The following is a 27,837-nucleotide window of genomic DNA, read 5'->3' on the forward strand; positions in this document are numbered from 1 at the left end:
TGCCATAGGCTCTATAGCACAACCGTTATTTTGAGTAGTAGCTAGTCATAGCAGTCATCACCCGGCCATAATTATAACAGTACACATGAATGGGTATACTAACTATATTTGCACAAAAACAATAAACTGATAACGTACTTATACACATAGCTAATAATTATTATAGCTAGCTGGTCTATAGTGAATAGTTATAACGTACTTACATAGTGAAATGGTTGATTGTTATCGTTTAACTTGGCTTTTGATATCTGAGACCACAGACAGGTATGTAGCAGGCCGTTTAAGTGAATCAGGATATGCAAGAATATAGTCTTGTAGGAAATAAAATATTCCAGCAGCTTTTTTCGGGTACTCCAAGTTAAACACATAGTAGGCTGAAAACGTATAGAACAGAGCACTTGGGATCGATGGAGCTTCACACAAAACAATTCTCTCAACAACGACAAAGTATTGTGTTATTTCTGCGCCACAAAGAGCAATAATTCTTGGGGAGTTTCTAACGGGCTCTCTTTGAATGGCATCTGTAAGAGATGTATCCTACATGGGAAAAACAAAACAATAGGTCAGTAGGGAATACACACCACACATACACGCATGCAAGGTTAAAGTGCATACAAAATGAGAAAAAAATCTTACCATTGAAAATTCTTGATAAAGATAGATAAGGGCATCATCTAGCATTTTAGCCACTAAAACTCCTAAAAAGCTCAATGGGCCAAGATCTGCATGCCTTTCAACTGTAAAAAGAATGCGTTAAGTACCTATACTCTCGTTACTGTAATCCTTTACCAGTGTCATCAAGGGTTTCAAATATAGTTGAGAGTCCTTTTTTCCCCTTATTCTTCCTAGCATACCTCATGATTGCTGGAACAAATAACTTCCAGTTATTAATGAAGGTTTGCTTGACATCATGACACCCCGTCACTAGCCCCATTTCCTGTTCCAGCTATAATAAGGTAAGAAAAAAACTTACTAATTTTACTTGTTAATTTTAACACTTACAGCAGCTGGCCGTTTTAGTGCTGCATGGCATTCTTTCAGTACCTCTTGCACAGACACTGCTTCAGCCTCGATAAATGTTCTTCTTTTTGAGTAGGTAGACTTCATCAAGGGAAGAATGATAGTGTCTCTGGGATTAGCCTTTTCCATTTCTATTGACAACGCTTTCATATGTTCACCAAAGCTTCCAATGTCTTCTATTGGTCTAGTCACTCCAATTGGGTACCTCCGGAGAAGCTGGCCTCGTTTTAAAGGCAGTTTTTGTTTCTTCTGTTTAGGACAAGAAGAATCTTCTCTGTCTCTCTTTTTTCGAGCACATTTGATCACATTTCTTACACGCTCAACCATTTTGTCCTCCCAGGTTTGCTAAAGAAAAATAATTATATACCACCTGAAATTGAAAACCAAGTATTAACTTACATATCCACTCCCCTGGTCATCCTTCATGAAGCCGTATTGTAAAATAAGTCTTCGAGCTAAGGAAGAACACTGCGCCCGAGTTGGGGAAGAGTAACAGGTGAAGAGAATGTTGACAAGGGTGCGTACTATCTCGTTTCTCGCAGAAATATCTAGCATTTCATCCGTTATGCAATCCTGGATTTCAGGACGCCAAGAAGTTGGTATAGTCAATATTTCTCTGTCGCGTGCTCTAGGCATGGTGCTAGCTTCCGACGGGGGCGACTCAGAACTTGACCAGATAGAGGAACTTGAGCCGATCGAGATATCATCATCACCACGTTCAGGATTGAGAGGATTGAGAGAAGAAGGTGAGGGTAGAGCAGGTAAGGTGAAACAATCGTTTTGAATCCTTAGAATCTTTTTCACAATTCCAATTGGAGGCACCATCTCCTTGATGTCAGATTCTTTTATGCATTTAAACGCTTCTCCATCAACAAAGTTTTCTGTCGAAAAGAGTAAAATAATGATGGCTTACAAAATACAGGCGAACACATGCAAACAATTCTTGCAATTATGCTAGCTGTAGCAAAAAATATATTACCTTCAAACACTTCACAAAACTTGTCAGGAACACCCTTGTCTTTCAGCATCTGGGAAACTTCATCCACCTTCATCGCTTCCACGGACATTGAACTCATGTTCTCATCAAAAGGATGTCCTAGTACTTGCTTTCCTTTTAACAGTATAAATATATAGCTAGATAGATCTATATAGGGTTAGGGTTTGAGAGAAGAAGCAAAAAGTACTAACTTTAAACAGAAGTTGGACTTTAGCACATGTTTGTGAAGAGCTCACATGCACTCTGGATCACCTGAACCAGAATCACATGATATGAATTTAACCCTAACCCTAGGTTATACTAACCCTACCCTAGGTTACCCTAACCCTTAACCATAGGTTACCTAACCCAGAGGAGGTTTAATTAACCCTCCTAAATTAGCACATGATTTTTCAATGTCAAGTTTGAGGCAAAAACACTGTCCTTTGTGTTCATTCGAACCACCAACTATTGCTCTGCTACTAAGCCATCTACGATTGGTTCATTCTAATGATCCTAGGTTTCTCGTTACCTGTGGAATCAATGGCTGCACCGTAACTTCAAAAAGTTTTTCTGCCCTATACTCCCATGTTTACAGGCGTCATCCAGAGTTTTGTATCAGACGTAAGACCCCCCAACTCCTTCCACAAACAGAGCCTGAGATCAGTGGTGATGATCACAGTGGAATGACTCCTCTTCCAGGTGTGTACAGTGTAGATATGTTGTGGCTGCGAAGCTATTACACCTAACAGTATGATTGTTCGTCTGCAGAGTTTGTTTCTAGTGACATTAATCGGCTTACTGGAACAGACACAAAAATTCGATGCCGTTCTAGTGCCCTACTAATTCTCAAGCTAAAGGAAACACGAAATGTGTCTCAAGTAGCAGTCAATGATATGATTGACAGCAGCATAACCCAATATGATGAAACCGTATCAATGATACTTGCTGGCATTCGTTCTCAACTGGCAGATAAGGGATTAGACCCTAATGACTTTGATTTCGACACTCCTCTTAATGGTATAGGTCATCCCTTCACTGGACTTGAAACAAAATATAAGCAGGACAAGTATTTCAAAGAACAGCTTAACTTTATTGTAAGTGTTAATTATACATAATACCCTTGTAATAATTATGTATGTATATCTGCACTCATTATGTGCAATCAGTAATTGACTGCTAATACTATATAAGTGCATCACTCAAACTACATGCAGGAACCAGTGGAAGTGCAAGTTGGGACGCCAAAGTATGTCAGACAATTCACAGGGGAAAAGTCTCGCTTTGTCTCTAGGTATAGTTCATATCATTACGTTCCCCTTTTACCAACTCTCAAGAGCCTTCTAGAAGACCCTACCGTTATAGAGCAAATAGATGATTTTCCGTTACGAGTTCGTAATGATGGTATATTTGAAGATTTTTGTGATGGAAATTTGTTCAAGAGTCATCCTTTATTCTCAAGTGATCCATATGCCTTACAAATTATTGCATATTTTGACGAATTGGAAATTTGTAATCCCTTGGGATCGCATATCAAGAAGCATAAAGTGGGTATTTTTTTCTTTTCATTGGGAAACATTCATCCTAAATTTCGGTCGTCACTGAGAGCTATGAATTTGGTGATTGTTTGTTCAAAGCCTGTTTTAGAAGAGCATGGGCTAGATGTTATCATGGAACCATTTATTCGTGATTTGAATGTGTTAGCAACTACTGGCATTAGTGTACTTGTAAATGGGACTGAGCGTGTATTTAAGGGTGCTTTGCTTACGTTTTTGGCTGACAATCTTGCAAGTAATGAACTAGGTGGATTCAAGCTTTCTTTTTCCTTCTCGTTTCGTTTCTGTCGAACTTGTTTGCTAAAAAATGATGAGATGTCACAGTATGTTACATGTGTTGGCTTGGTAGATCGAAGTCTTGCACTTCACGAAGAGCAGTGCAAGCAATTAGTAGGGCCAACAAGGAGTCATTATTCAAAAACATATGGTATAAACCGCAGATCAGCATTACTAAATGTCACTCATTTCTCTATGTTCGGTGGTGGATTGCCGCATGACATCATGCATGACATTCTTGAAGGTATTGCACCAATGGAAATCAAGCTTTTGCTGAAACACTGTATATCTGAAAAGTTATTAACTCTTGACCAGTACAACAAAAGACTAGTTGATTTTAACTACGGTTATTCTGATTGCGATAAACCAATACCTATTACGAGTAGTCACTTTCAAACTGACAGATCACTGCGTAGCTCTTCATCTCAAATGTTATTGTTGCTATATATCTTACCTTTCCTTATTGGTGATAAGATACCTGAGGGGGATGGTTATTGGAAGTGTTTTTTACTTTTGCGAAAGATCGTGGACATCGTGCTTTGTCCGTGTGCATCAGAAAACACAGCATTCAGTCTGAGGATTCTGATTGAAGAGCACCATACAGCATTCATCACCTTGTACACAGGACGCTTCATTCCAAAAATGCACTTCCTTCTGCATTACCCTGCCCAAATCCTACAAATTGGTCCAATGGTCAGAAGCTGGACTATTCGCCATGAAGCAAAGCTATATTTTTTCAAAAAAGCGACTATTACATCTAGCTTCAAAAACATTACACTATCATTAGCCAATCATCACCAAAGATTAATGTGTTACGAAATGTCTACATCTAGACTTATTTGTTCTTCTTTCGAATGTGGTCCTGCAAAATCGCCGACTTTGTTTAAAAATGAAAGATCAGACATTCAAGATCACATAATTAGGGAAGTGCCTAATATTACTATGGATACAGTGCTGCATCGTCCTAATTGGGTTCGTCAAGATAGAGTTCAATACAAAAGCAACAATGCTTACATTATTGTAGGAACTGATGGCCTTGATCCCTGTTTTGCTTACATCGACGAATTGATAGTAGTTGGTGGTGATCTGCTTTTTTTTCTTGTCAGGTTGTGTGATATGCTGTACTTCGATAATCATTATCATGCTTATGTCATTAAAATAACATCCCAGCAATCCATCTATACCAAATTATTGGATAGAAATGTGTATCACAGTCACATACTCTCGGATGGACTTCGCTATATCACATTGAAACACTTTTTTATGTCATAATTTCATAATTATCAGAACATTTATGGTTGTTTTGACACAGTGCTGGAGGATTTACTGCATGAGTAAAGGAATTGACCACACCAGTAGTTTTAACCAATTATATATTTATTACCTACCACAAATGGTTATTTTGACACAATTATAGAGTTTTTACTGCATGAGGAGAAGTGATTTGACCATTGTGGAAGTTTTAACCCTTTACATTTTTATTACCAATCACAAATGGTTGTTTTAACACGGTGCTGGAAGTTTTTACTGTACGAGTAAGGTACTTTTGACAACTACAGTAGTTTTAATCTATTACAGTTGAAAAAACTCCAAAATGTTACTTTACTATTCGCTGGTTTTTTTAACCCTTTGGTTGAAAGGTACATTTACCCATTAAGGTTAAACTAACCCAGTTGTTTTTTCAGTGCTGGAGTCTCGAGACAACCTTTCCAACATCTACAGTGGTCGTCTTTTCCGGTTCTGGTGTTGGCCCCATTTTTTGGGGTGCAGTAGCAGCTTCATCGATCTTGAGTTGAGTTTGATTATTTTGGTCAGTGGTTTCTTTTGTGGGCTGTTTCTTAAGTGGACTAGTATTGCCGACAGTGCTGTCTTCAATAGGTTCACAGGACATAAGGTAAGAGAAGATAAACTGTGTTTCTTCCTCTAGATTTGAAGATGCTTTGAATTCAAGCTTTGTTCCAGATTTGTCCACAAAGGCCAATACTTGTTCACACTCGGCTAGTAAGGTACTGCAACGTTTCCTTTGATCTTTGGGCAGCAAAGACAGGTTAGTAATGGATCCAACAAGCCGCTGTCGAGTGGTCGTTTTGCCAAGATCCGAGGGACCAATGAAGTGCGTCTTGAGATAACGTAACTCAATGGTGTTGTTTGTGTCGGCTATCAGCTCATCCAGTTTTTTCAAGTAGGTTCGGTTTTGAACATTGACTGTACAGGAGTAACAATCGGTCATACTGAGCTGATTGAATAGTTTGTAAATTTATGGCAATGAATCGAGGTATATTGATAATAATTTCACATTAGATCAAGGATACTAACGTATGATATTTTAATTACAATCCCCTCCCCTCCGTGGTTCGAGGACTCTTTCAGCTGCCATAACTTAAATTCGGTGGTTCCACTTTTACTGAAACCATAGAAAAAACCTAGTGTCCAAAGTTCATAGTTGCATGAAAGATATAAATGGTTATCTATTTGGCGATACATAATTATAGCCGTCAGACAAGTTCCTGTTGCGTTTCGTTTCAAAAATGGCTGTTGAAAAGCTGGTGTAATAATGGAACAGCAACGCAAGGCAGCTCATTACAAAAACCAATACCGTTAGGCCACACCAACTGATCTTATGTTTCACTGACTTTTAGCTAACCCCCAAAAAAACAGACCAAGGTGGCAGGCATAAAAATAAAAATTGATGAATAAAACTACAAACAGAGTCACAAACATACTACAAAAAGTCACTTCAGTAAACATTACTACGTTTTACTTGATCACGTGGCCATTCTGACCTCTGACCTGGACCACTAATTGTTGTTTTTTGTCATTCTGCAAAAATATGACCAGGAAAATCCGTGAAACATAAGATTAATTTGGTGGCCTTATAATTATACACAAAAAAATCACAAACATGATGCAGGTACTAAAAATTTCAATCAGCAGAAGCCTTCCAGAGGAGGCAAGCAGTGATGGATAAGATGCTCAAGTGATATACTGGGAGACTGGCACCATCCAGGGGCGTAGCCAGACTTTTGAGACAGGGGTTTCTTCAGAAAAATCAGCGATGCGATAGCGCCGCGAAATTTTTTAGGCCACGCCCACTTCCGGTAACACACACTCTTGATTGGGGCACACCTATACTGCTTATTGACTATTGTTCATGACTTTTTTACATGTTTGTGAGAAGCTAGCTAGCTATAGACGTAACATACTAGGCATGCAGGTGCCAATTGTGTATTGCTAGTCTAGCTGAGCAACAATTAAATGTCATTTACCTGAGAGGTTTCATGTGGCTGAGATTGTTCTAAACTTGTACACTTCCTGAATAAAGTTGTGCTTAGAGCTGAGTCTGAGAATACTGGAGCATTCAGGATTGATACTAGATCTAGAACTTAAGTCTTGGTCTTCTTTGTTTGAGGTAGCTAGCTAGCTGAGACTAACTAGCTGAGACAAAGCCAAGTGAAACGTACGGAAGCCCGTTTATCCCTTTCCTTGCCATTCGTGAAATCTGGAACAGGAGCATCTTTAGGTCGATCAATTAGTGTGGATCCGGCCTCACCACGCCTCCATGTCATTCTATTAGTCTAGATCCGGCTAGCAATTCTAGCTGGGACTCCCAGTTCTAGCTCCTTTTGTTTAGCGTGTCAGAGACTGGGAGAAGATGATTGGCACTCCCTGGCTCCTTTGGATGTACAGCTGTCCAGATCCCTAGAACATACCCTCCATTCTGACGAGTTATCAGTGCATAGGGTGCTTACTAGATTCTTGCCAGCCAGTACAGTTCAAGCTACACACAGCACCGCTCAACTATTCTCTACCCCATTATCTAGCTAAATCTGGTCCAACTAGACAGCAGACACAGCTAGTTAATTCAGTAAAGCCAGGGGTACCGGGTAGCCTACCCACGGTAACAATTCCTCTGGGCTGGGCTAACTAGTTGAGCCACGCCTCCCAATTCTTAAGGCTAGGTACATGTCTCTGTCTAGCTGCTTCTTCAGCTTCTTGCTCAGTTTTGTGGCTTAGAGAAAGGCCAGCTACTCAGGGGGAAGAGTCCAGATGAAAGTCTGGCAGCCAGGTGACGTCCAAACGGTCAGTTATTCTTTCCACCAACTTTTTAATCTAGTCTAGTCCTGCTTGCACTGCTACTACTACTACTGCTACTCTTCCTACTACTACTGCTGCTACTCTTCCTAGCTAGTCAAAGGTTTCTTTTTTTTTTTATTTTTTATAACTACATATGCACAAAGAGACATCAAAGCTTACATCGAAGGACACAGATTTTTAGCCTACTTGACTGATAAGGCCGTTACCTAGACTACAGTTTGTTTGTCAGGGAGGAGCTCACATACAACTTCATCTAATTCATCATAACGATTCCTTACCCATTGTTGTAATTTCTACAACAGATTGCCAAGGAAAGAGATAGGGGCCATTCTGTTCCACTCTAAGATTCCACTCTAGAATGTACTTCCACTCTAAAATTCCACTCTGGAATGCACTTCCATTCTAAAATTCCACTCTGGAATGCACTTCCATTCTAAAATTCCACTCTGGAATGCACTTCCACTCTAAAATTCCACTCTAGAATGCACTTCCATTCTGAAATTCCATTCTAGAATGCATTTCCATTCTGAAATTCCATTGTGTTTTTTGTCTCCATCCAGTGTGAAAAATGGCTATAGTGAAGTTGAGAAACTTGTTAATATTTTGAGAGTGCATAGGTATTCTTACAGGCTAATCCGGCCTGTGTTTTTTATCTTGTTAATCCCCAACAGCTACTGCTTGTAATACTTATTCTGAAACATAGTTAGGACACAATCAAACAACCATTGTTATACGGTGACAGCATTGGGGACATGAATGCTGTCTCCAACAAATTGATATAAATGTTACAAATCATCAATAAACGCTAAATTTCTAGCTGCAGTTTTAATGTTCATAGCTGCCAGTTCTGTTACTAAGTGCCTGAACACGTACAGACCAGATGATGTCAATTTGACCTTTGCTGTCTTGACATATATACCTCCAGGCTCCACTCTGGTTGAAGATCAGAGAGGGCAGAGCTGGGTGGCGAGACTTTATCCTGCATTGAGGACACTATATACTCCCATGCACACTCCTTTAATACAGATATCACACTGTATGTGTAGGGGGGGGGGGGGGGTCAGATTTATAATCTCAAAGATGTGTAGCTATACAACGGCTGAATTTCCGTAGCCCTTGCTATACAGAATAGTAATTTATATCTAATTATAACTACTTGCATGTGGGAGGTCATCAAAAACATGCACCATTCGCGTGATATCATGTGATTGGCACAATGGAAGTGCACTCCAGAATGGAAGTTCAGAGTGGAATTTTAGAATGGAAGTGCATTCCAGAGTGGAATTTCAGAGTGCATGGAAGTGCATTCTAGAGTGGAATCTTAGAGTGGAACTGAATGGCCCTACGGGCTTTCGTACTTTTGGCTAGCTAGCTAACAACAACAACCACACGTGGCTGAATTTTTTGCGCAGGGGCGTTCCCTTCCATTGAGGAAGTGCATTCTAGAGTGGAATTTTAGAATGGAAATGCATTCTAGAGTGGAATTTTAGAGTGGCATTTTAGAGTGGAAGTGCATTCCAGAGTGGAATTTTAAAATGGAAGTGCATTCCAGAGTGGAATTTTAGAGTGGAAGTGCATTCTAGAGTGGAATTTTAGAGTGGAAGTGCATTATAGAGTGGAATGTTAGAGTGGAATTAAATGGCCCCTACGGGCTTCCGTAATTTTCACTCTAAGATTCCACTCTAGAATGCACTTCCACTCTGAAATTCCACTCTGGAATGCACTTCCATTCTAAAATTCCACTCTGAACTTCCATTCTGGAGTGCACTTCCATTTGTGCCAATCACATGGTATCACGCGTCGGCCTCTCTGTACCAAGATCGTATCTACCAGTGACTAAACTGCTCTGATAAATCGTTTGTGACTATCATGGTATATATTACTGTGTGTGTGTATAGTATTTATTAGTGGACTCTGCATGCAATTGAGAATGGTGCATGTTTTTGATGACCTCTCGCATGCATAATTATTTAGTATACTATTCTGTAGCCAAGGGCTACTGAAATTCAGCCGTTGTATAGCTATACATCTTTGAGTATATATATATCTGACCCCCCCCCCACACATAATTATAGTGTCGTATCTGTATTAAAAGAGTGTGCATGGGAGTATAGTGTCCTCAATGCAGGATAAAGTCCCGCCCACCAGCTCTGCCCTCTCTGATGTTCAACCAGAGTGGAGCCTGGAGGTATATGTCAAGACCGCAAAGGTCAAATTGACATTATCTGGTCCTGTACGTGTTCAGGCACTTAGTAACAGAACTGGCAGCTATGAACATTAAAAGTGCAGCTAGAAATTTAGCGTTTATTGATGATTTGTAACATTTATATCAATTTGTGCATGTGTTGGAGACAGATCATTAGCATTCATGTCCCCAATGCTGTTACCGTATAACAGTGGTTGTTTGATTGTGTCCTAACTATGTTTCAAATAATTATTACATGCAGTATAGCTGTTGGTGATTAACTATAGCCTCGATTCCAGGCCGATTAAAATACGTATTTTAATCGGCCTTGAATCGAGGCTAGCAAGATAAAAAATACCCATGCACTCTCAAAATATTAACAAGTTTCTCAACTTCACTATAGCCATTTTTTTCACACTGGATGGAGACAATAACACAATGGATTTCAGAATGGAAATACATTCTAGAATAGAATTTCAGAATGGAAGTGCATTCCAGAGTGGAATTTTAGAGTGGAAGTGCATTCCAGAGTGGAATTTTAGAATGGAAGTGCATTCCAGAGTGGAATTTTAGAATGGAAGTGCATTCCAGAGTGGAATTTCAGAGTGGAAGTGAATTCTAGAGTGGAATCTTAGAGTGGAACTGAATGGCCCCTACGGGCTTCCGTAAATTTTCATTGCATTTCACTTGTTATCATGATGATATCATTGATATTAGGGATTGGAAACGCTTACATGACTGCTAGTGAAAACGTCACTTCTGCTGAACCATGTGCTGCCTGATAAACCTAAAAAGTGAACAGTACTACACTTAGTGAAATCCTGTTCCAACCCCTCTTCCTCTAATTATCCATGATGATATCAAGTGATAAATGACGGTTCGATAATTATCACTCACAATAAAGTGAGCATGTGCTATAATTATAATACTAGTAACATAATAGTATACATGAGTATTCTGAAGTCCATGCAGCAATCCGTCTAATTAAATGTACTCTGCATGGTCTCACACAAAATAGCTGCAGGCTATAAAGTTATAGCTATACGAAGTTACTTCGTTCTCAGATTTGTTGTGTCCGTAACAGTTTCACCCGTTTAAATGATCGTACAACAAAATGTACATGTATATAAAATGGGTGCGTTAACATTTTTTTGTTGCAAAAACGGTAACGCAATGCGATCGGATTATTCTGGGTCCAGATAATAATTATGTCACTAAATGAAAAAAGTGCCCCAAGTATATAGGAGAGCTTTAATGCTCGTCGGCACTATATCTCTACTATAATTATACTATGAGGGATTTTTATAATGCATGTGCATTAAACAATTTCCCCAGGTATATATATAGGAGAGCATTAATGTCCATTGGCATTAAATACTATAGGAAACATTTAATGCTCGGCACTAAATCTCTCCTATAATAATATGGGATATGCTTTATGATTGAGGGCATGATATGGGATACGCTTAATGCTCGGCACTAAGTCTCTCCTATAATAATATGGGAGGTTCTTAATGACTGAGGGCACTAATACTCTCCTATATTACTTTAGGAAGGATGCAATGCCCCTTGCATTAAACCTTTCCTATATATCAGATATAACTATAGGAATGATATGGTGTGCCCAGCACTAAAGCTCTCCTATAATAATATGGACAATGCCTAATGTCTGGGGGCACTAAGTCTCTCCTATAATAATAATTATGAGATATGCTATATGATTGAGGGCACTAAGTCTCATTATCTATGGTCTCTCCTATAATAATATGGAATATGCTTAAAGATTGAGGGCATGCACTAAGTCTTCCCTGCATGAAGCAAACATGGGAGATATAGCCCACCAAAAGGTGTTAATGTAAAATGATATGAGGCACTTACATTAGTTAATGAAGGTGCTAATGTTGATAAATTAGTTGCTTCACTTCTTATCTATCAAATCCACCAACTCATGATCACTAGCTCATTCATGACAAGATATACTAGTACTGTATGAAAGGCTGTATTCAGAGTGCAGTTGGAGAAGAGAATGCCAACAAAGTGGTGAAAGGTTGCCAAGTAAGCCAAAGAATTGGACTATTATTATATTATGTTCTATTGTTACTTTCTATGTACGTATAGGTGCACTCTGTAAGAAGAGTCAGCGAAAGAGTTAACAAGTCACAATCAAAGGCACATAATGCTTTCACTATCATGCATCGCTTACGCCATTCCCAACCTTGACTCAAAACCACATGTAGAGGCTTTATTCAAAGTTTTATGTGGTGGCGAACCACTCTCATCAGCCGTACAAATCTTGGACGAGTCAGCACTGTTGAAAGACTACAGCTTGGAACATAAGCCAAGCGATTGGAGGGCAAGCAAAAACTGGTGCAACTGGTGGATGAGACCAAACCACTTGAGTGAGTTGAATGAGCATACATAATTATAATTTGACATGAATGCATGTTTATCAGCATGTACATTTAACTATGTTTTTAAACAGGAATGCTCTCTCCATGTTACTGCCTGATGGATCCTGACACTTTCAGGGAGTTACCTAGCTCAATAAACGCGGTAGAATCACACAATCGATTTGGCAAACCTACTCACCCACTTCCTTTAAAAGGAGCTATGATGGCCACGTATATAGGGAGGATATGGCAAAAGGCATAGAGATTATGGCAAAGAGAAAAGGTCTCTCTACATCATTTGACAGCCCTTCAGAAAGTGCACGTTCCAAGAGGAAAGACCAGCAAAACCGAGCTCGTCGAAAGAGACTGCACACAGATAATGACCCAGAAGGTCCTCCCGACAGAAAATGTGCATTCAATTCAGGTGATCATACACCAACAGGTCACAAGAAAACAAGACACAGTTTTAAGTTAGCAGACAGCAGCAACAAGAGAAAATCAGGTTGGTACTAAGGGGGCAAAGTGTATTATAATTTATTTAGTAGATCAATCTAACATGATTTATAATGATGCATATAGGAGGATGTGCAAACAATTAAGAAAGTACACTTTAAATCATTTATGTATATAATTATAGGTATATATAGTTACATGTAGAATTCATTCAGACTGAGTTATTTTTATGCAGATAAAATTCTGATCTCGGATAGTCCTCAACACCCACCGAGTATTGGATTTCAGTTCTGAAACTTACAAACAATGATAGGTCGATACTACTGAAAGGAGGCTTACTCACTGACAAGCACACGGATGCTTGTCTAAACACCCTATCAAAGCAATTCCCTGGTATTCTAGATCCTCAGACAGCTCTCCTTGCCCAACTTCCATTCAGGATCTCTTAAAGCCGCCCAACAAAAATCTATGTTCTTTCACAATTTTTATGGTCATTGGGCACTGTCAAGTCTTAGCAGTGGCATCGTCTTCCTCTTCGATTCCCTTCTGCCAAAGGAGCTCGACCTGAAGTTAAAAGAGCAGATGCTGTCGCTCTATATATATGGAAAATGCCTGGTACAAAGACCATATGTACAGCGCCAATAGGGCAGCAAGGACTGTGGGTGCTTTGCAATCGCCTTTTGTGTGTCATTGTTATATGGGGAAGATCCTTCGAGTTTGCTGTTTAACCAGAAGGAGATGCGAGGACACATATTCAGCTGCTTAACACAGGAAAGATTTCTACCTTTCCCTACATGTGCCCTGACGAAGAAAGCAAGACGTCCTCTTGAACTATGCCTTGATTAGTTTTTAACATTGATAGTTTAGTTAAATTGTCCCTTCTTCACCATACAAATTTGAAGCATAATTAATGATTGTTGTTAGTGCAAACAGGATAAATTCTCTCCTATAGTTATTTAGGAGAGACTTAGTGGCCTCAGATATTAAGCATACCCCGTATTATTATAGGAGAGACTTAGTGCCCCCAGACATTAGGCATTGTCCATATTATTATAGGAGAGCTTTAGTGCTGGGCACACCATATCATTCCTAGGAAATTAAAGGTTTAATGCAAGGGGCATTGCATCCTTCCTAAAGTAATATAGGAGAGTATTAGTGCCCTCAGTCATTAAGAACCTCCCATATTATTATAGGAGAGACTTAGTGCCGAGCATTAAGCGTATCCCATATCATTATAGGAGAGACTTAGTGCCCTCAATCATAAAGCATATCCCATATTACTATAGGAGAGATTTAGTGCCGAGCATTAAATGTTTCCTATAGTATATAGGAGAGCTTTAATGCCAATGGACATTAATGCTCTCCTATATACCTGGGGAAATTATTTACTGCACATGCATTATAAAAATGCCTCATAGTATATAGGAGAGGTATAGTGCCGACGAGCATTAAAGCTCTCCTATATACTTGGGGCACTTTTTTCATTTAGTGACATTCTGTACGGAACCGATTATTCTGGCGGCTATAATTATATTGTATAATTATTTTATTACTTCTGTAAGAGGGGATGTACTGCTATAATACAATTACTTGAGCCCGAGAGCAAGACTATATGCCGGATTCCGGATTTGCAACCGTCAAAGAGCTAGTTGAGCAACACATCGACTCCTACAGATGCTCAAGAGGTTCCTTGGGTCAATTAGCGTTGGCCGTTTGACGTCCCTTACTGGAGTTGCAAGCTCTTCTTGGATAAAATGTATCTAAACCACGCCCATGGACCCATGGAAGCTTAACCATCTTGTTGGAGAGCAGCTTGAATCATGGATAATTAGAGGAATGTTTGTGGAAATTATAGGTATATATAGGATTTAGTGACACATACCTGGTTCAAGAGTGGAAGGTTTCTGTACAGACTTGAGATAGTTAACAACTTCAGTGTAATCCCTATCTATAGCTGTGTCAAGAGGAGTCTCGCCATCATCTTCAGTCACATCTGGACAGGTTAGGGACACAGATCTTGCAGTAGTACTGACAGCATTGACCAGCATGTGTGCACAATCAGCACAATCATAATTATGTACAGGATGCTTCATTATTATTATGCGTGTATATATAATTTTATATATATATTGTATTATATACAGTTGCCATATAATTATGGCTGCATGATGATACAACTGCAGGTACATGCACTGATTTAATGGGTTGTCTATATTTCCAATCAGAGGAGAGTCTAGTAGCCTCGTTCCTAGGCCTTCATTTTTCTTGCTGTTGCCATAAATGTTGTTCTAGCTATCTCAACATTAATAAAAGGTAGCAAAAAACTAGAAATGGGCGTACAGTTAAGGCCTGGTTTGGGAAATTGCGTGATCAATATGTATAATATGATAATTTTATATAGCCCACTATCGTGACGTATATATATAATTATATATAGGTATTCTCCCACGCATTCAAACTTAATAAGACTGTACTGCACTGTACTAAGACACTGCCAAAGTATACTAAGCTATATACTGCAAGTCAGGCTCTGCATGGTGGCAGTATATAGCTATATACCTGCTATTGCTATTAGTTTAGAGACATAAGAATCTATAGCTATAAAGGTATATAGCTTGTATAAAATGCTTGCAAACTTCCAGTTCCAAGCTTGGCTGCAGGTAAAGCAGTCATATATATCATGTGTAGAGGCTAATGAAGCAGTATACCCACTATACAGATCACTCACCCACATCGCACCTGCACTCCTCCACTAAGTACTTCACAACTTTTATATTTCCACTCAGACAAGCAAAGTGGAGTGGTGTTCGGTTGTTCTCGTCCTTCACATCTGTGTGTGATGATACCGTCAATAATTAAATGAGATCAAGGGCGTATGAAGAGAAGAATTCTCTTCATACGCCCTTGGTGAGATGTGTCATTATAGACTATAGCTATAATATATATAGATTCAGAATTGTAGGAAAATAAAAAAGCAGTTACAATAAGTAATTGATAGTTATTTATTGGCAAAGTTTGAACGTGATACTATACTGTGTGTGTTGGTAAGAGATTTCTAGTGACAAAATTAACTTTAGCCATGTACGTAAGTATAATTATAGTACGTGGTCAAGATGGTTGTCATTGTACCACAACCACTTGTCGTACAGAAACAACAAAGGTAGCTTAGGAAATTGCATGGCTTGTTCTATTGGACAGGTGTGCCAAGTTCGATACCAGTGGTAGATCCAGTGCATGGCACAAGGGGCATGTGCCCCCCCCCCTTTCTTGCTAGAAGACCAGTTATCACTGCATGTATAGATTAGCTCGAATAAAGTCTGTGTATATATATTCTAGCCGAAGTGGGTGTAGCTTAGAGCAGCAATCTACAATTGTCTACAATCAATTATCGCATAGAATGCAGAATAGCAGACGATCTAGCTGAGACTTTTGAAGCTGAAGAGCAAAATGACTTCAATCATGCATTTCTGCTATCTCCTGCTACTATGTATGTCATAATTATTGTTGATATTATAATTATAGTCATCAAACAAATATGACTAGATAAGCTGCATGGCTTTGAAACACAGTTGACCTTTTTTTAAAAATCAATTAATTGCCCCCCCCCCCCCTTTTCAAAAGTCCTGGATCCACCCCTGTGCATGGATACTGTAACACAAATAAGGTATGGGATTTCTAAAGCGCTATATATATATATATATACAAAAATGTATACGGCTTAATTACGTATCATAATTATCAAGTGTTTATCATGCTCGTATACGTCCATTATCCCTGGGTATGTTGTTAGTAGTGTACACAGTTATAGACATTATCTATATGTCTATATAGGATTGGGGGAAATGAGGTTGATTGTGTAATCACTCACCAACATCAACCTTGCACTCCTCCACTAGGTACTTCACAATAAGTATACTTCCTCCCCTACAAGCCAAGTGAAGTGGTGTTTGGTAACCCTCGTCCCTCGCATCTGTGCATGTGTGGTGATACCTCAGTGAAGTAATGACATGTACACACAACACAATGACAACATAAAATGTTTATTGGTAAGTCAAAATGAAATGCACCATGGAGTATTAAGAAACACAAGCTTCTCCGTGCTGGTTAGTAATTATCCCAGCTGGGTGAGATTAGTAAATGTGCTTAGTGTGCGTGTACACAGTAATATATAGAGGAAATGAGTTGAAAACGTATCCTACACATGTACGTCAACGCATGTTTTTGTAATAATCACTCAAAATTATACGGTCTATATAAAAACATTCTTGTTGGGCTCAATCCTTTTAGCTATGAACACTATGCGACTGACACACACTTACCAACATGACATTTTACAACTTGTGAAAGGTACACCACAGTCTCCATATGTCCTCCCCAACACGCATAGTGCAGTGCATTCATACCCCATTGTTCGTCACCTTTCTCTATATCAGCTCCACCACTAACGAGTGCTCTAGTGATTTCCAGGTAGCCCTGATAGCATGCTTGGTTTACTGGAGGGCGTCTATTCTTCTTAGAAAATTGATACCAATCCTTACTCCAATACAGCTGGTGATTGGGGTTGGCCCCCTGTCCCAACAGGGATCTCACTTTGATGACATCATTAACTCTAGCAGCCTCCCACAGATCCACGGCCAGCTGCTCTTGAGCACGTATACTGCATGTACAATAGTTGGGAGCATCACACAATTACCATGTGTTATAATTATGTTACAAATACCATGATACCATACAAGTGCATTTAATCAGTCAACATGTCGTACAATGCCCACTCATAATGATTAGGTACGGAAGCCCATAGGGGCTATTTGTAGCTCCGCGTAAATATTCCACTCCAGAAAATGCACTTCTATTCTGAAATTCCATTCTATAGAATGCATTTCCAAAATGCGTTTCCATTCTGAAGTGCTATCACGTGACTCTATAATCCAGTGTAAAAAATGGCTAGTGAAGTTGATAAACTTGTATTTTGAGAGTGTATAGGCATTCTTACAGGCTATAATCGGGCCTGTGTCAAGTTTTTATCATCTTGTTTTAATCTGAGCCCTAACAGCTACAGAACTGTAGTAATGGCCGCACTGAAGATGGGCCTGATAACGACTGTTTGCGCATGCACCACATAATCCCCAGAAACTGGGGAGTTTGGATAACATCGTATTATGCTCAGTAAAACACAACAAATGGAAGTGGATTGATAGAAGTGCGATTGTGAAGGTTTATTCTAACCCATCCGATAGCATTCTAATAGCTACCTTTAGCCTGCTATAATATTATAATTATGCTAACAAAAGACTCACAACCCGCAACAGTGTGGATGAAAATCATCTGAACGAAGTGAAAGCTGACACTAAGCCTATAATAATGGGCGGGGCCACGCTCATCTAATATACTAACATTGGTGAAAGTCTACATGTAGACTCTATTAGAAAGAAAATAGCTGCAGCAACAAACCTACAACTCTGCTGCAATAGCTATAATATATATATATAGCTGTATTCTTTGTCCGTATATTTTATTAGTTCAGTTTAATGGGAATTTTACGGGGAAAATATCCAATAATTTTACACATGCGCAAGCAGTAAGTAGCAGGCCTCCTTGTTGAGGCTTTATGAAGGAGGCTAACACATACTATACTAAGTATATAGAGTAGCAACACTCGGTGAATAAGTTTTGCTACGACTCTTCTGCAATGGCATTCTAAGTTAGGAATTTAAACTCGAGAACAAAGCATTATTTTGCAAATCCGCGAATTAAAATCCAAGAAAACATGACTAGAAGCCTATATAGAAACTCCTACTTGATCCTTAAGCAGCTGTAACAGTCTACACAACACAGATAGACATGCAGACACACACACACATAAACACACTGCCGTATATATACCTCGCTTGCGCATGCGCACCGAGACATAATAATTTATGTCAGAGTGTGTACATGAGGTTGCATGCTGTGAGAGCTATCTTTATGAAGTGTGCATGGTGACTCTAGAATTAATCAACATATCAAGTGAATTTATAGACTCCGGCGCCAGCCAGCACCTCCTCTGGGTAAGGGACTGGTGGATTGCCTATCTACATGAGAGTTGTGCCGTTATCTGAATCTGGTAATGACCAATCAGAGTGCAGTATCAATGTCATGCATGTGACATTCTTATGCCCACAGTATCGCTTAGTTAGTTTCTTCGTTGTAAATGCATGCAATCAATCAAAATAATGTTGAGCAAGACTGTGCTAGTGTAGTGAGCAAGCAGTGAGGGACAGCGAGCTTCACTTTTGAGTGCAATTGAGACAAATCCTCCACTCCAGTGACTTTAGTATGTAGATAACTGTCTTTATTTACATTGGAGAAAATCTTTCCAGACTGTAAGTATGTGGGGATGCATGCATGGAAAGGGCTTGACAGTGGCCTTCTATACCACCACCAGTTCTCATGGTTTCTTGGTTTCTTTGCCACAAACTAAGCAAGGGTTGTTTAGCCATTTGCAATTTGGAGAAACCGATAATCTGCTTTTAATTAGTAACCCACACACAGTGGCGTAGCCAGGATTTCGGAAAGGGCAGGGCTCAAATCGGTTGAGCAGAGCAGGCGCTGAATAACATGACATTTTACCTAAAAAAAGGTCATCACTTTTCCTCAGCAGTCATGCAGCATGCGCATTAGATGGCCCTGCCCATATCCATTGAATGACATCATTCTCTAATAACTATATTCGTGCAGTATAATTATATACAGTGCAGAACAGTGATTCAAGCTAAGTTGGAGTTGATGGAACACAAAAGAGGGGGGCTCTAGCCCCGTCAGCCTTCCTCTGCATGCCTACGCCACTGACACACATCAGACATTGGTAAAGACAAACCACATGCATGATGATGACATATATACATGATGTCATGCAACTCATTAAAATTCCACCGGTACAACTCTCAGATAAGGCAATCCACCAGTCCCTTACCCGAGGAAGGGCTGGCTAGCAAGTCTAGTGAATTTACTACTCCATAATAGTTATAGGCAAGGGATTTTTAACTAGACTATATAATTATGCCTCGGTGCGCATGCGCAAGCGAGGTATACGGTAGTGTGTTTGTGTGTGTGTGTGTGTGTGTGTAGACTGCTACAGCTGCTCAAGGATGAATCAAGTGCAAGTAAGAGTTTCTATATAATAGGCTTCTAGTCATGTTTTCTTGGATTTTAATTTGTGGATTTGCAAAATAATGCTTCGTTCTCGATTTATGCCTAGTTTTGCTTTCTTGGAATGCCATTGCAGCCTTTTCAGAGGAGTATGCATGTAGCGAAACCTGTTTACAGAGTGTTGCTACTCTACTTAGTAGTTAGCTCTGCACTAGAACGCTATAGCTATTGGTATAGCTGCAAGAGTGATAAGAGAGCTGCAAGGCTCTGCTGCAGCGCTGATGGCAGCCATTTAGCTTGAACTTTTGGCATCGATCGTTTTTAACAACAATCATGCATGGCCGATCATTACCCACTCTTTGAGTTTGCATGTAGCAAATTGGCAATGTTCATCATGACTAGACTGTGTATAAAAGCTATTAGTAGCTTTATATGTTATGTAGCTTTGGCATCTCCACCGAGGCATCAGCACCTGCGGTGCTTTCATTATAATATAATTTAATGCTAACTTCATGAGACACACATGCCGATTGCTCAGACTAACACTTTGCATGTGTTTAAGGCGCTTATTAGAGGAAATACGATAATTATGCTTAATTATGCTTTGGGTCATCAACGTTTTAATAAAACAACGTGAGTACTGATGCCTCGGTGGAGATGTCAAAGCTATATACAGCTATCACGTCTGTCTGAGAGTTTACTTTACTGTGTGCCGCCCGCGGGTTTCCACGAGCGGTGCGTTTTGAGGCGTTGTCTGTACTAATAGCTTAATTAAAAATTTTTTGCATTTGTATCACCGGAAAATAATCGGGTAATGATCGGCCATGATTGTTTATTAAAAACGATCTATGCTAAAAATCCAAGTCTATATAAGTGACTACTAAGTAGTTAGAGTAGCAACACTCCGTGGACAAGTTATTCTACGCACTCTTCTGAAAAGGCATTCCAAGTAGGCATAACTCGAGGAACAAAGCATTATTTTGTAAATCCACGAATTCCAAGAAAACATGACTAGAAGCCTATATAGAAATTCTTACTTGCACTTCATTAATTGATCCTTGAGCAGCTGTAGCAGTCTACACAGACAGACAGACACACACCAAACACACTACCGTATACCTCATGCACTTGCGCATGCACACCGAGGTATAATTAGCATAAGTGCATTGTCATGCAATTACTATTACAATTACTAGCGCAAGACAATTATATATATACCTCTATAGCTCTCTCAATACCTGGTACATTATCACATTATTAGCGAGCTGCTATAAAAATAATGTGACCAGGAGTGCATGAATGATGTGATGTACATATACTGCATGTGTGTGGTATATACTTCAACAAAATAATCTGAATGTGTTTGACAATGTGTGTGTGTGTGTGTGTGTGTGTGTGTGTGTGTGTGTGTGTGTGTGTGTGTGTGTGTGTGTGTGTGTGTGTGTGTGTGTGTGTGTGTGTGTGTGTGTGTGTGTGTGTGTGTGTGTGTGTGTGTGTGTGTGTGTGTGTGTGTGTGTGTGTGTGTGTGGGTGTGTGTGGGTGCGTATGCGGGTGCATGTATATATTTATAGTAGTTACGTGAGCTATATAAAATATAACTGAGTCTCTAAAAACTGGACTATTCAACAAGTTGCTTACGTTCTCCTCTCTGGGGTCTTGAGTTCAAGTTTCTTGCGATTCCATGGCACTAACCTGATGTACGTGTGTGTGAGGGTGTATAATGATCAAAGCAGTGGCGTATGCAGAGGGAGGCTAGAACCCCTCCCTTTTGAAGCTCCAGAAACTTAAACTCAGCTTGAATCACCCTGAAACTCTCAATCGTTATCGTGCACTGCATGCACCAACAAAACATAATTTGAAATGTATAGGTAGGGCGCGTAATATCTATTTGCGCATGACTAGAGCTGTTAAATTTACCATGGATAGAGATATAATTCTATGTTTCTGCAATCTGTATCTAAGACACTTTTTTGTCGAACTATATATACCACCACGAGACAAACAAGGTGAGCCTTATAGGCAGCTACTATACTGCTGCAGCTGTGGCTCTATAACTACATTTAATGCAGGAATTCTAGTTATAAAATATAAATATTGCATCGCTGCTAAGTTAGTTTTGGGTTGGTATACTGAATGAGGGATGCCAACAGTTCTTGTGCCATGCAGAAATTACACACGAGTTTACTTCGCTCGACATCACCCTCGTCGCCTACAACTTTTTGACATTAGTTTTTGCTGATTATAGTTATAATTCATAAGGGTTCTCTCAATGGTCAACAGAAGCCGTACCGAGTCCAATCAACATAGGTTAGCAATCAAAAATTTGCAAATTTTCCTGTGAATAAATTCAAGAGTGAACGTACAGTAGTACAATTACAATTAATGGCTATTAATAGTACAACAATGACAAAGAGGCCTCTGCATGTATATGTATATACACATGCAGGGGTACTCCTTATAAGTATATCCTGGATAATAGTGACAATGAGCAGGACTTCTCAGACAGTATTGAAATTTGCACACTCTTATTAGAGCCCCATCATGCGCTTCCACTATTATACCACATTTTCCCAGACATAGCTACCTAAGAACAAATTACTTATAATTTGTACAAATGTGCACCCAGGCACACCCAATGCACCTAACATACAAGCTCCATCAAGCAGACAAATACAAACTAACAAGCGTATAACCTCTATACATGCAAAATTAAATTTGGAGTGCCAAAACAGTTTATCTTTGGGAACAGAATCAATGGTCATACAAGTATATATATAGAACAGAACATCAAACACAAGCCAACAAGCCAGCCATAAAGAATTGAATTTTAACTTGTAACCTTATATTAATTTGTGGTAGTGCCTAAAAGATCAATGTCTATAGCTAGTAATACATGCAGTATATAGACTAAAAATTGGGGACATAACAACACAGCACAAACCGGCTCACAAGCCAACAAACCTAAAAAAGTATTATAATGGACATACACAAAGTACATCTCATACAAGCTAGGGTGCTATAATAATTTGGAATCATGCAACCTCCCAAAAGCAAACCTATATAATAGCAACTGTAATTAATTATAGCTATAATTATAACTATAGGCACAGAAATAAAGTAATTGCGATCTTACAATAAACTGGGAGTTTCTAGAAAGATTGACAATGCATACGTATAATATTATAATACAATATATACATGCCGGCAACTAATGACAAATTGTGACCTAATCCTAAAGCTTGAATTGATAACCAACAACCCTATTATGTGCCTTTACATGCATGCACAAGTAAATTCATAAACGGTGTGTGCACATGAGATCAACTTTCATGGGATTAACTCCCACAAGATCAATTAGCAACTTCACATGAGATCAACTGTCAGTACAGTAGACTCTCGCTATTCCGGCTCCGGCCACCTCGATATATCGGCCATTTGGTTTGGCACGGATATAGCTATTAATATAGATGTTTACTGCACAAAACTCACCCTGAAGTATGGCCACTCGCTATTCTGTATAATTATACTCAGTGCTGGCTGCCCTAAACTAGGTTTTCAATTATACGTTTATTATGGCCGGATATGACGTTTTGGGTGTGGTTTGGCAGATAAAATTGGATTGCACTTAAATAGAGAGCAGAGTGATTTATTATCCTCGAGACAGGAACAGCATAACTAGTATTTATAGGTAGGGTCGTTTTTAAGCCGCGGTTATTTCCTAGCTGATATACATCCACCTCGCTATTCCGGCCAAGCTGCACTGTCCCATGCATGCATGGGTGACCGGATTAACGAGAGTCTATAAATATATACTGTAGATCAACTCTCATAGAAATAACTTTTCAAAGGCACGCATAATCGCATGTTGTCCTATATTATTCACTGTGATGCGTACAGTGATTAATCGCGTATCAGTAATTGCATGTCGTCAAGGCAGTAATTGCACGTTGTCATTAACGGCGTGCAATTACTGCCTTGACGACCGCACGTTCAAATAACGGCTGCGGCTAATTTTTTACTGAAACTGCAGCTTAAAATGTCCTTAAAACTGCATCACAAACGATTAACAATCAATAGTATGGCTACTCATGCAATAAGGGATTAATAGCACTCATAACAAGCACTGGCAAGGTTAATAGCAATCGGTGTAACTACATGCAAGCATATAGCTCTGAAGTATTAAAATGCCATTCCTCGATCACTAAACATGGTTGTTGGTTCTGGGCTGATGTGTTTGAAATAATTCCAGTGAATGTTTCAGGTTGTATACTATAAGTGCATGAAATAGTCCACTATAGCTATAATCATAGTAACTCATCAACGTTCAGAGCTTTTTGTTTGACTGTAAGCCAGGCTGTAAACAAAATAATGCCAGTGGACAAAATGCCATAAATTGTACATCTCATATTTTCGTGTAAGGTTCTTTCCTAGCTTCAATTGTTCCTGAATTCTTGATGAATTGAGCCATTGCGAATGGTGTGCATGGTGTGCATAGTGCTAAATATCTATCTATAATCTATAATACATATATAGGGGCTATTACTCAATACCTGCATGTCAACCTTTGGCATGATATGGACACACATGCATGCACGAACGATAGTAATTATAGCTAAAAATATAATTGATTTCAGAAGTTGAATTGATCCTATGAAAAAGTTGTGATTCTATGAGAGGTGATGTACTGACAGTTGACCTCATGCAAAGTTGCTCCGGTAAGACTTGCTCTTGTGGGAGTTGATCTCATGAAAGTTGATGCAATCTCATCTGAAGTAATCACTCGCTCTGTCCTTGGCTGATTGACTGCTCGGATAGAAACTTGGAGTTCCTGACAGAGTAACTATATATATATATATATATAGTGTATATATAGACTATATAGTTTGCTACGAGTTAGCCTGTTACTGTTACCAGGAGCCCATGATTAAATAAGAGAAGAAGCGGCTAACTTTAACGTGTACTATATAGGGGATCACGTTTCGTAATTGCCAGTTTCCTTTATAAGTGCTTGCAAACTGTATTGCGTATAACACGTGTAGGGATTCAACCACTTAGTGACTCCGCATATATAGAAATGCGGTCATATGTTATAGTTGTGACACATGCACGAGTGCCACATGGGATATAATAATTATTGGCTCAGTAGTGCATGACTTAGGCCCGAGGGCCGCAGGCCTCGAGGGCAAAGGCACAGTTCACAAACAGTGGCACAGTTCACCGTTTGACCTGTGCCATATGGCAGATATTCAGTGTTTCCTTTGATCTGCCCACTCAAAATGCAACAAAGCCACTTATGAAACGTGATCCCTGTAGTCAGCAGCTTCTTTTCATATTTATGGGCTCCTGCTGTTACTAAAGGGTGCATTTTTCTTTGCTAGAATATCAAGCCCCAAACTGTCAGGTGCATGTGTTATCAATAGTTATTGTGGTTTACTTATAATAGTCAACACGTTGTGTAGCCTTTGCTTAATTGTTTGTTTAACTTTAAATTAGCTGCTGCTTTATTGCAAACCGAAAGTTTCAACACTGTCACATGTTTCCCAACACGTACACAGCAGTAGACCATGCTTGACACTCTAAAAACAGACTCTATAAACTAACAATTAATACTCAGCTTCTATATATATACATTATACTCAAGTATATATATATATACTTTACACACTCAGTTATAGCATAGATAAACGAACACACTCTGTTCGTTTATCTATATGGTTATATAGGCAAGTGGATCAGCATATTATACAGCTCAGAGACTTAATAATTATTAACAGCTCATAGGCTTATGCATGTGTAAAGGCTTTTACTAGGGTCCCTTTTACATATATACACTGAAAATAATTGAATGTCAAACCCTGTAGACTACACTCTAAAAACAGGCTCTAAACTAAACTACTCTTCCAGTATAATTATTTCACACACTCAGAGGCTACCTATATATATAGGTATAGGTATATATAATTATATAATCAGCTCAAAAGGGCTACACTATAGGTATCGCTATATACACACACAAAGTTTGTTTACTAACGTCTTGTGAAATGATCTTTCGTTGTGGCCTTGGCTGGTTGACTGCTCCGCTCGAAACTTGGAGATCCTGACTGACTATGTAGACTAAGTTTGCAACAAGGTTGCCTGCAGAAAATGCTATACTTTTTATTAGCTACGCATCTTTCTGGGCTGAATAATGGGGTTGGTTCCGCGGTGGGCGGTACTCTACGTATGAAATCATAACTGCGACTAATCAGTTAAAAAGTATACGTATATACTATCTATTATATATATATAATTATTATAACAATGGACTCTCCAGGTTACAATCAATCGAAGAGCACATCCCAACCAATTCCACTGCAAGGACAATTTGATGCTTGCTATAGTTGTATGTAAAGTTATAAGTCTATATATGCAGGGATCTCAGTATATTTTGATGAGTTCCAATCTTGAGGGTATATATACCATTCACCTCTGACTTATGCCTCCCTCCATGCATGCAATCACAAGGTGGCAATCTATAGTCTACATGTTCACTCACCCGGAGTCTTGCCCAGTAGCCATTATATTGAAGCTTTATAGACACACTTGAGCTTTCTTTGTCTCAGTTCCGCCGTTTTTCAGTAATTCGCTGATTCTGTAGATTTATAAATAATAATAGCTATAAATACGTATAAATCATGCCATGCATAATTACATTAAAAGTGGTAAAGATCTTTAACTAAGCAAACCATTAATAAGTGCATGACTCAATTATGATCATGACCACCTTATACCTAATTTTGATATACAAATTAACAGATAATTAATTAGTATCTATAGAATACATTAGCTGATTGCGAAACATTCGAAAAAAAACCATGTAACAGCATTTAGACGAGATAAGAGAGTCAATCCATTTTTCAATCGCATAAAGATATAATTATATAGATTATCAGTATAATAATTATTATATAGGACACAATTTTGGAAGAAATTTTTTTAACAACAATCATGGTATATAGGATTCTGGATTCTGCCTAGCACGGCATGCATGCATAATTAATATATATAGCAATGCAAACATCTTCATTATTAGTTATCGAGTTTGCTGAGAGGTCATAGTTCACTCCTCCCTTGACCACAGCTATAGTGGCTCACAGTAAGGCAGCTCATTCCACATTTATATACATGTATATATACACATGCACTTCATACTTTTTATTTCACTTCTGATACATTAATTTTCAGTAATACACTATGATATCAAGTGATGAATGAAATGGTTCACAGTCAATAAAGTGAGCATGTGCTATTCAATTTCTGAAAAAAAATCATGACAAGGACAATGGCTCACAAAGTACACATGCAGTGAGTGCATGAAGTGATAGTAATAAACTATCTGCAAACGATACTATATACAGTGGCAAGGTTAGCTGCGAAGTTGCTTCATTCTCAGATTCTTTGTGTCCCGCTAACTCAGCAACACTTTCACCTGTTTTAAAATTGAACAACAAATCGTAATTATGGTGCGTATAATTATAAATAAAACATGTACGTTCAATTCCAGTTGACAATACATTTTCTGTTTGCGTAAAAACGACATATATATTAGCAGTACAGCACGAGGGCATGACCTATAATCAACTTAATGCTAATTGCGTAGAATATACGTAGTCTTGCATGCGTAAAACATTTGAGCATCTATGCGTCATAGCTATAGCCTCGAATCCAGGCCGTATTTTAATCGGCCTGGTCTCGAGGCTATACATCATAGCATATAGC

General features: G+C 38.9%; 2 protein-coding genes and 1 long non-coding RNA gene across 5 annotated transcripts; 1 reads left to right on the plus strand and 2 right to left on the minus strand.

Moving 5' to 3' along the window:
- Nucleotides 1-57: 57 nt before the first annotated feature.
- Nucleotides 58-2,136, minus strand: LOC135331143 (uncharacterized). 2 transcript variants are annotated; one of them, XM_064526207.1, is made up of 6 exons: nt 2,000-2,136; nt 1,420-1,901; nt 1,003-1,365; nt 790-946; nt 637-737; nt 58-537 (listed from the first exon to the last, which is right to left on the minus strand). In XM_064526207.1, the coding sequence occupies exons 1-6, from the start codon at nt 2,094-2,096 to the stop codon at nt 223-225; spliced, it is 1,515 nt and encodes a 504-aa protein (XP_064382277.1). In that variant the 5' UTR covers nt 2,097-2,136; the 3' UTR covers nt 58-222. The 2 variants fall into 2 exon arrangements, with proteins under 2 accessions (XP_064382277.1, XP_064382286.1); XM_064526216.1 differs by lacking the exon at nt 637-737 and having other exon boundaries at nt 402-537; nt 855-946.
- LOC135331284 (ankyrin repeat, PH and SEC7 domain containing protein secG-like) lies at nt 2,000-26,792 on the minus strand. Of its 2 annotated transcripts, XM_064526388.1 has the most exons (7): nt 26,615-26,788; nt 21,718-21,771; nt 17,271-17,608; nt 16,820-16,921; nt 15,680-15,781; nt 14,834-14,944; nt 2,000-6,033 (listed from the first exon to the last, which is right to left on the minus strand). In XM_064526388.1, the coding sequence occupies exons 1-7, from the start codon at nt 26,635-26,637 to the stop codon at nt 5,510-5,512; spliced, it is 1,254 nt and encodes a 417-aa protein (XP_064382458.1). In that variant the 5' UTR covers nt 26,638-26,788; the 3' UTR covers nt 2,000-5,509. The 2 variants fall into 2 exon arrangements, with proteins under 2 accessions (XP_064382458.1, XP_064382466.1); XM_064526396.1 differs by lacking the exon at nt 21,718-21,771 and having other exon boundaries at nt 26,615-26,792.
- LOC135352487 (uncharacterized) lies at nt 11,979-12,994 on the plus strand. Its single transcript, XR_010399810.1, has 3 exons — nt 11,979-12,163; nt 12,227-12,507; nt 12,591-12,994. It is a non-coding gene; the product is annotated as an uncharacterized LOC135352487 (long non-coding RNA).
- Nucleotides 26,793-27,837: the final 1,045 nt, after the last annotated feature.

The sequence above is a fragment of the Halichondria panicea genome, chromosome 1 (assembly GCF_963675165.1).
Source record: "Halichondria panicea chromosome 1, odHalPani1.1, whole genome shotgun sequence".
Lineage (NCBI taxonomy): Eukaryota > Metazoa > Porifera > Demospongiae > Suberitida > Halichondriidae > Halichondria > Halichondria panicea.

What these genes read in the sequence shown, in the direction of transcription:
- LOC135331143 (XM_064526207.1), bottom strand. Translation starts at nt 2,096, where the DNA reads ATGAGTTCAATGTCCGTGGAAGCGATGAAGGTGGATGAAGTTTCCCAG. An exon ending in GTTTTGTGAAGTGTTTGAAG is followed by an intron (nt 1,902 to 1,999) that starts GTAATATATTTT and finishes TCTTTTCGACAG; the next exon opens with AAAACTTTGTTGATGGAGAA. An exon ending in ATGACCAGGGGAGTGGATAT is followed by an intron (nt 1,366 to 1,419) that starts GTAAGTTAATAC and finishes ATTTTTCTTTAG; the next exon opens with CAAACCTGGGAGGACAAAAT.
- LOC135331284 (XM_064526388.1), bottom strand. Translation starts at nt 26,637, where the DNA reads ATGGCTACTGGGCAAGACTCCGG. An exon ending in AAGACCCCAGAGAGGAGAAC is followed by an intron (nt 17,609 to 21,717) that starts GTAAGCAACTTG and finishes TTGTACATGCAG; the next exon opens with TATACGTGCTCAAGAGCAGC. An exon ending in AGTTGTAAAATGTCATGTTG is followed by an intron (nt 16,922 to 17,270) that starts GTAAGTGTGTGT and finishes ACACATGCACAG; the next exon opens with ATGCGAGGGACGAGGGTTAC.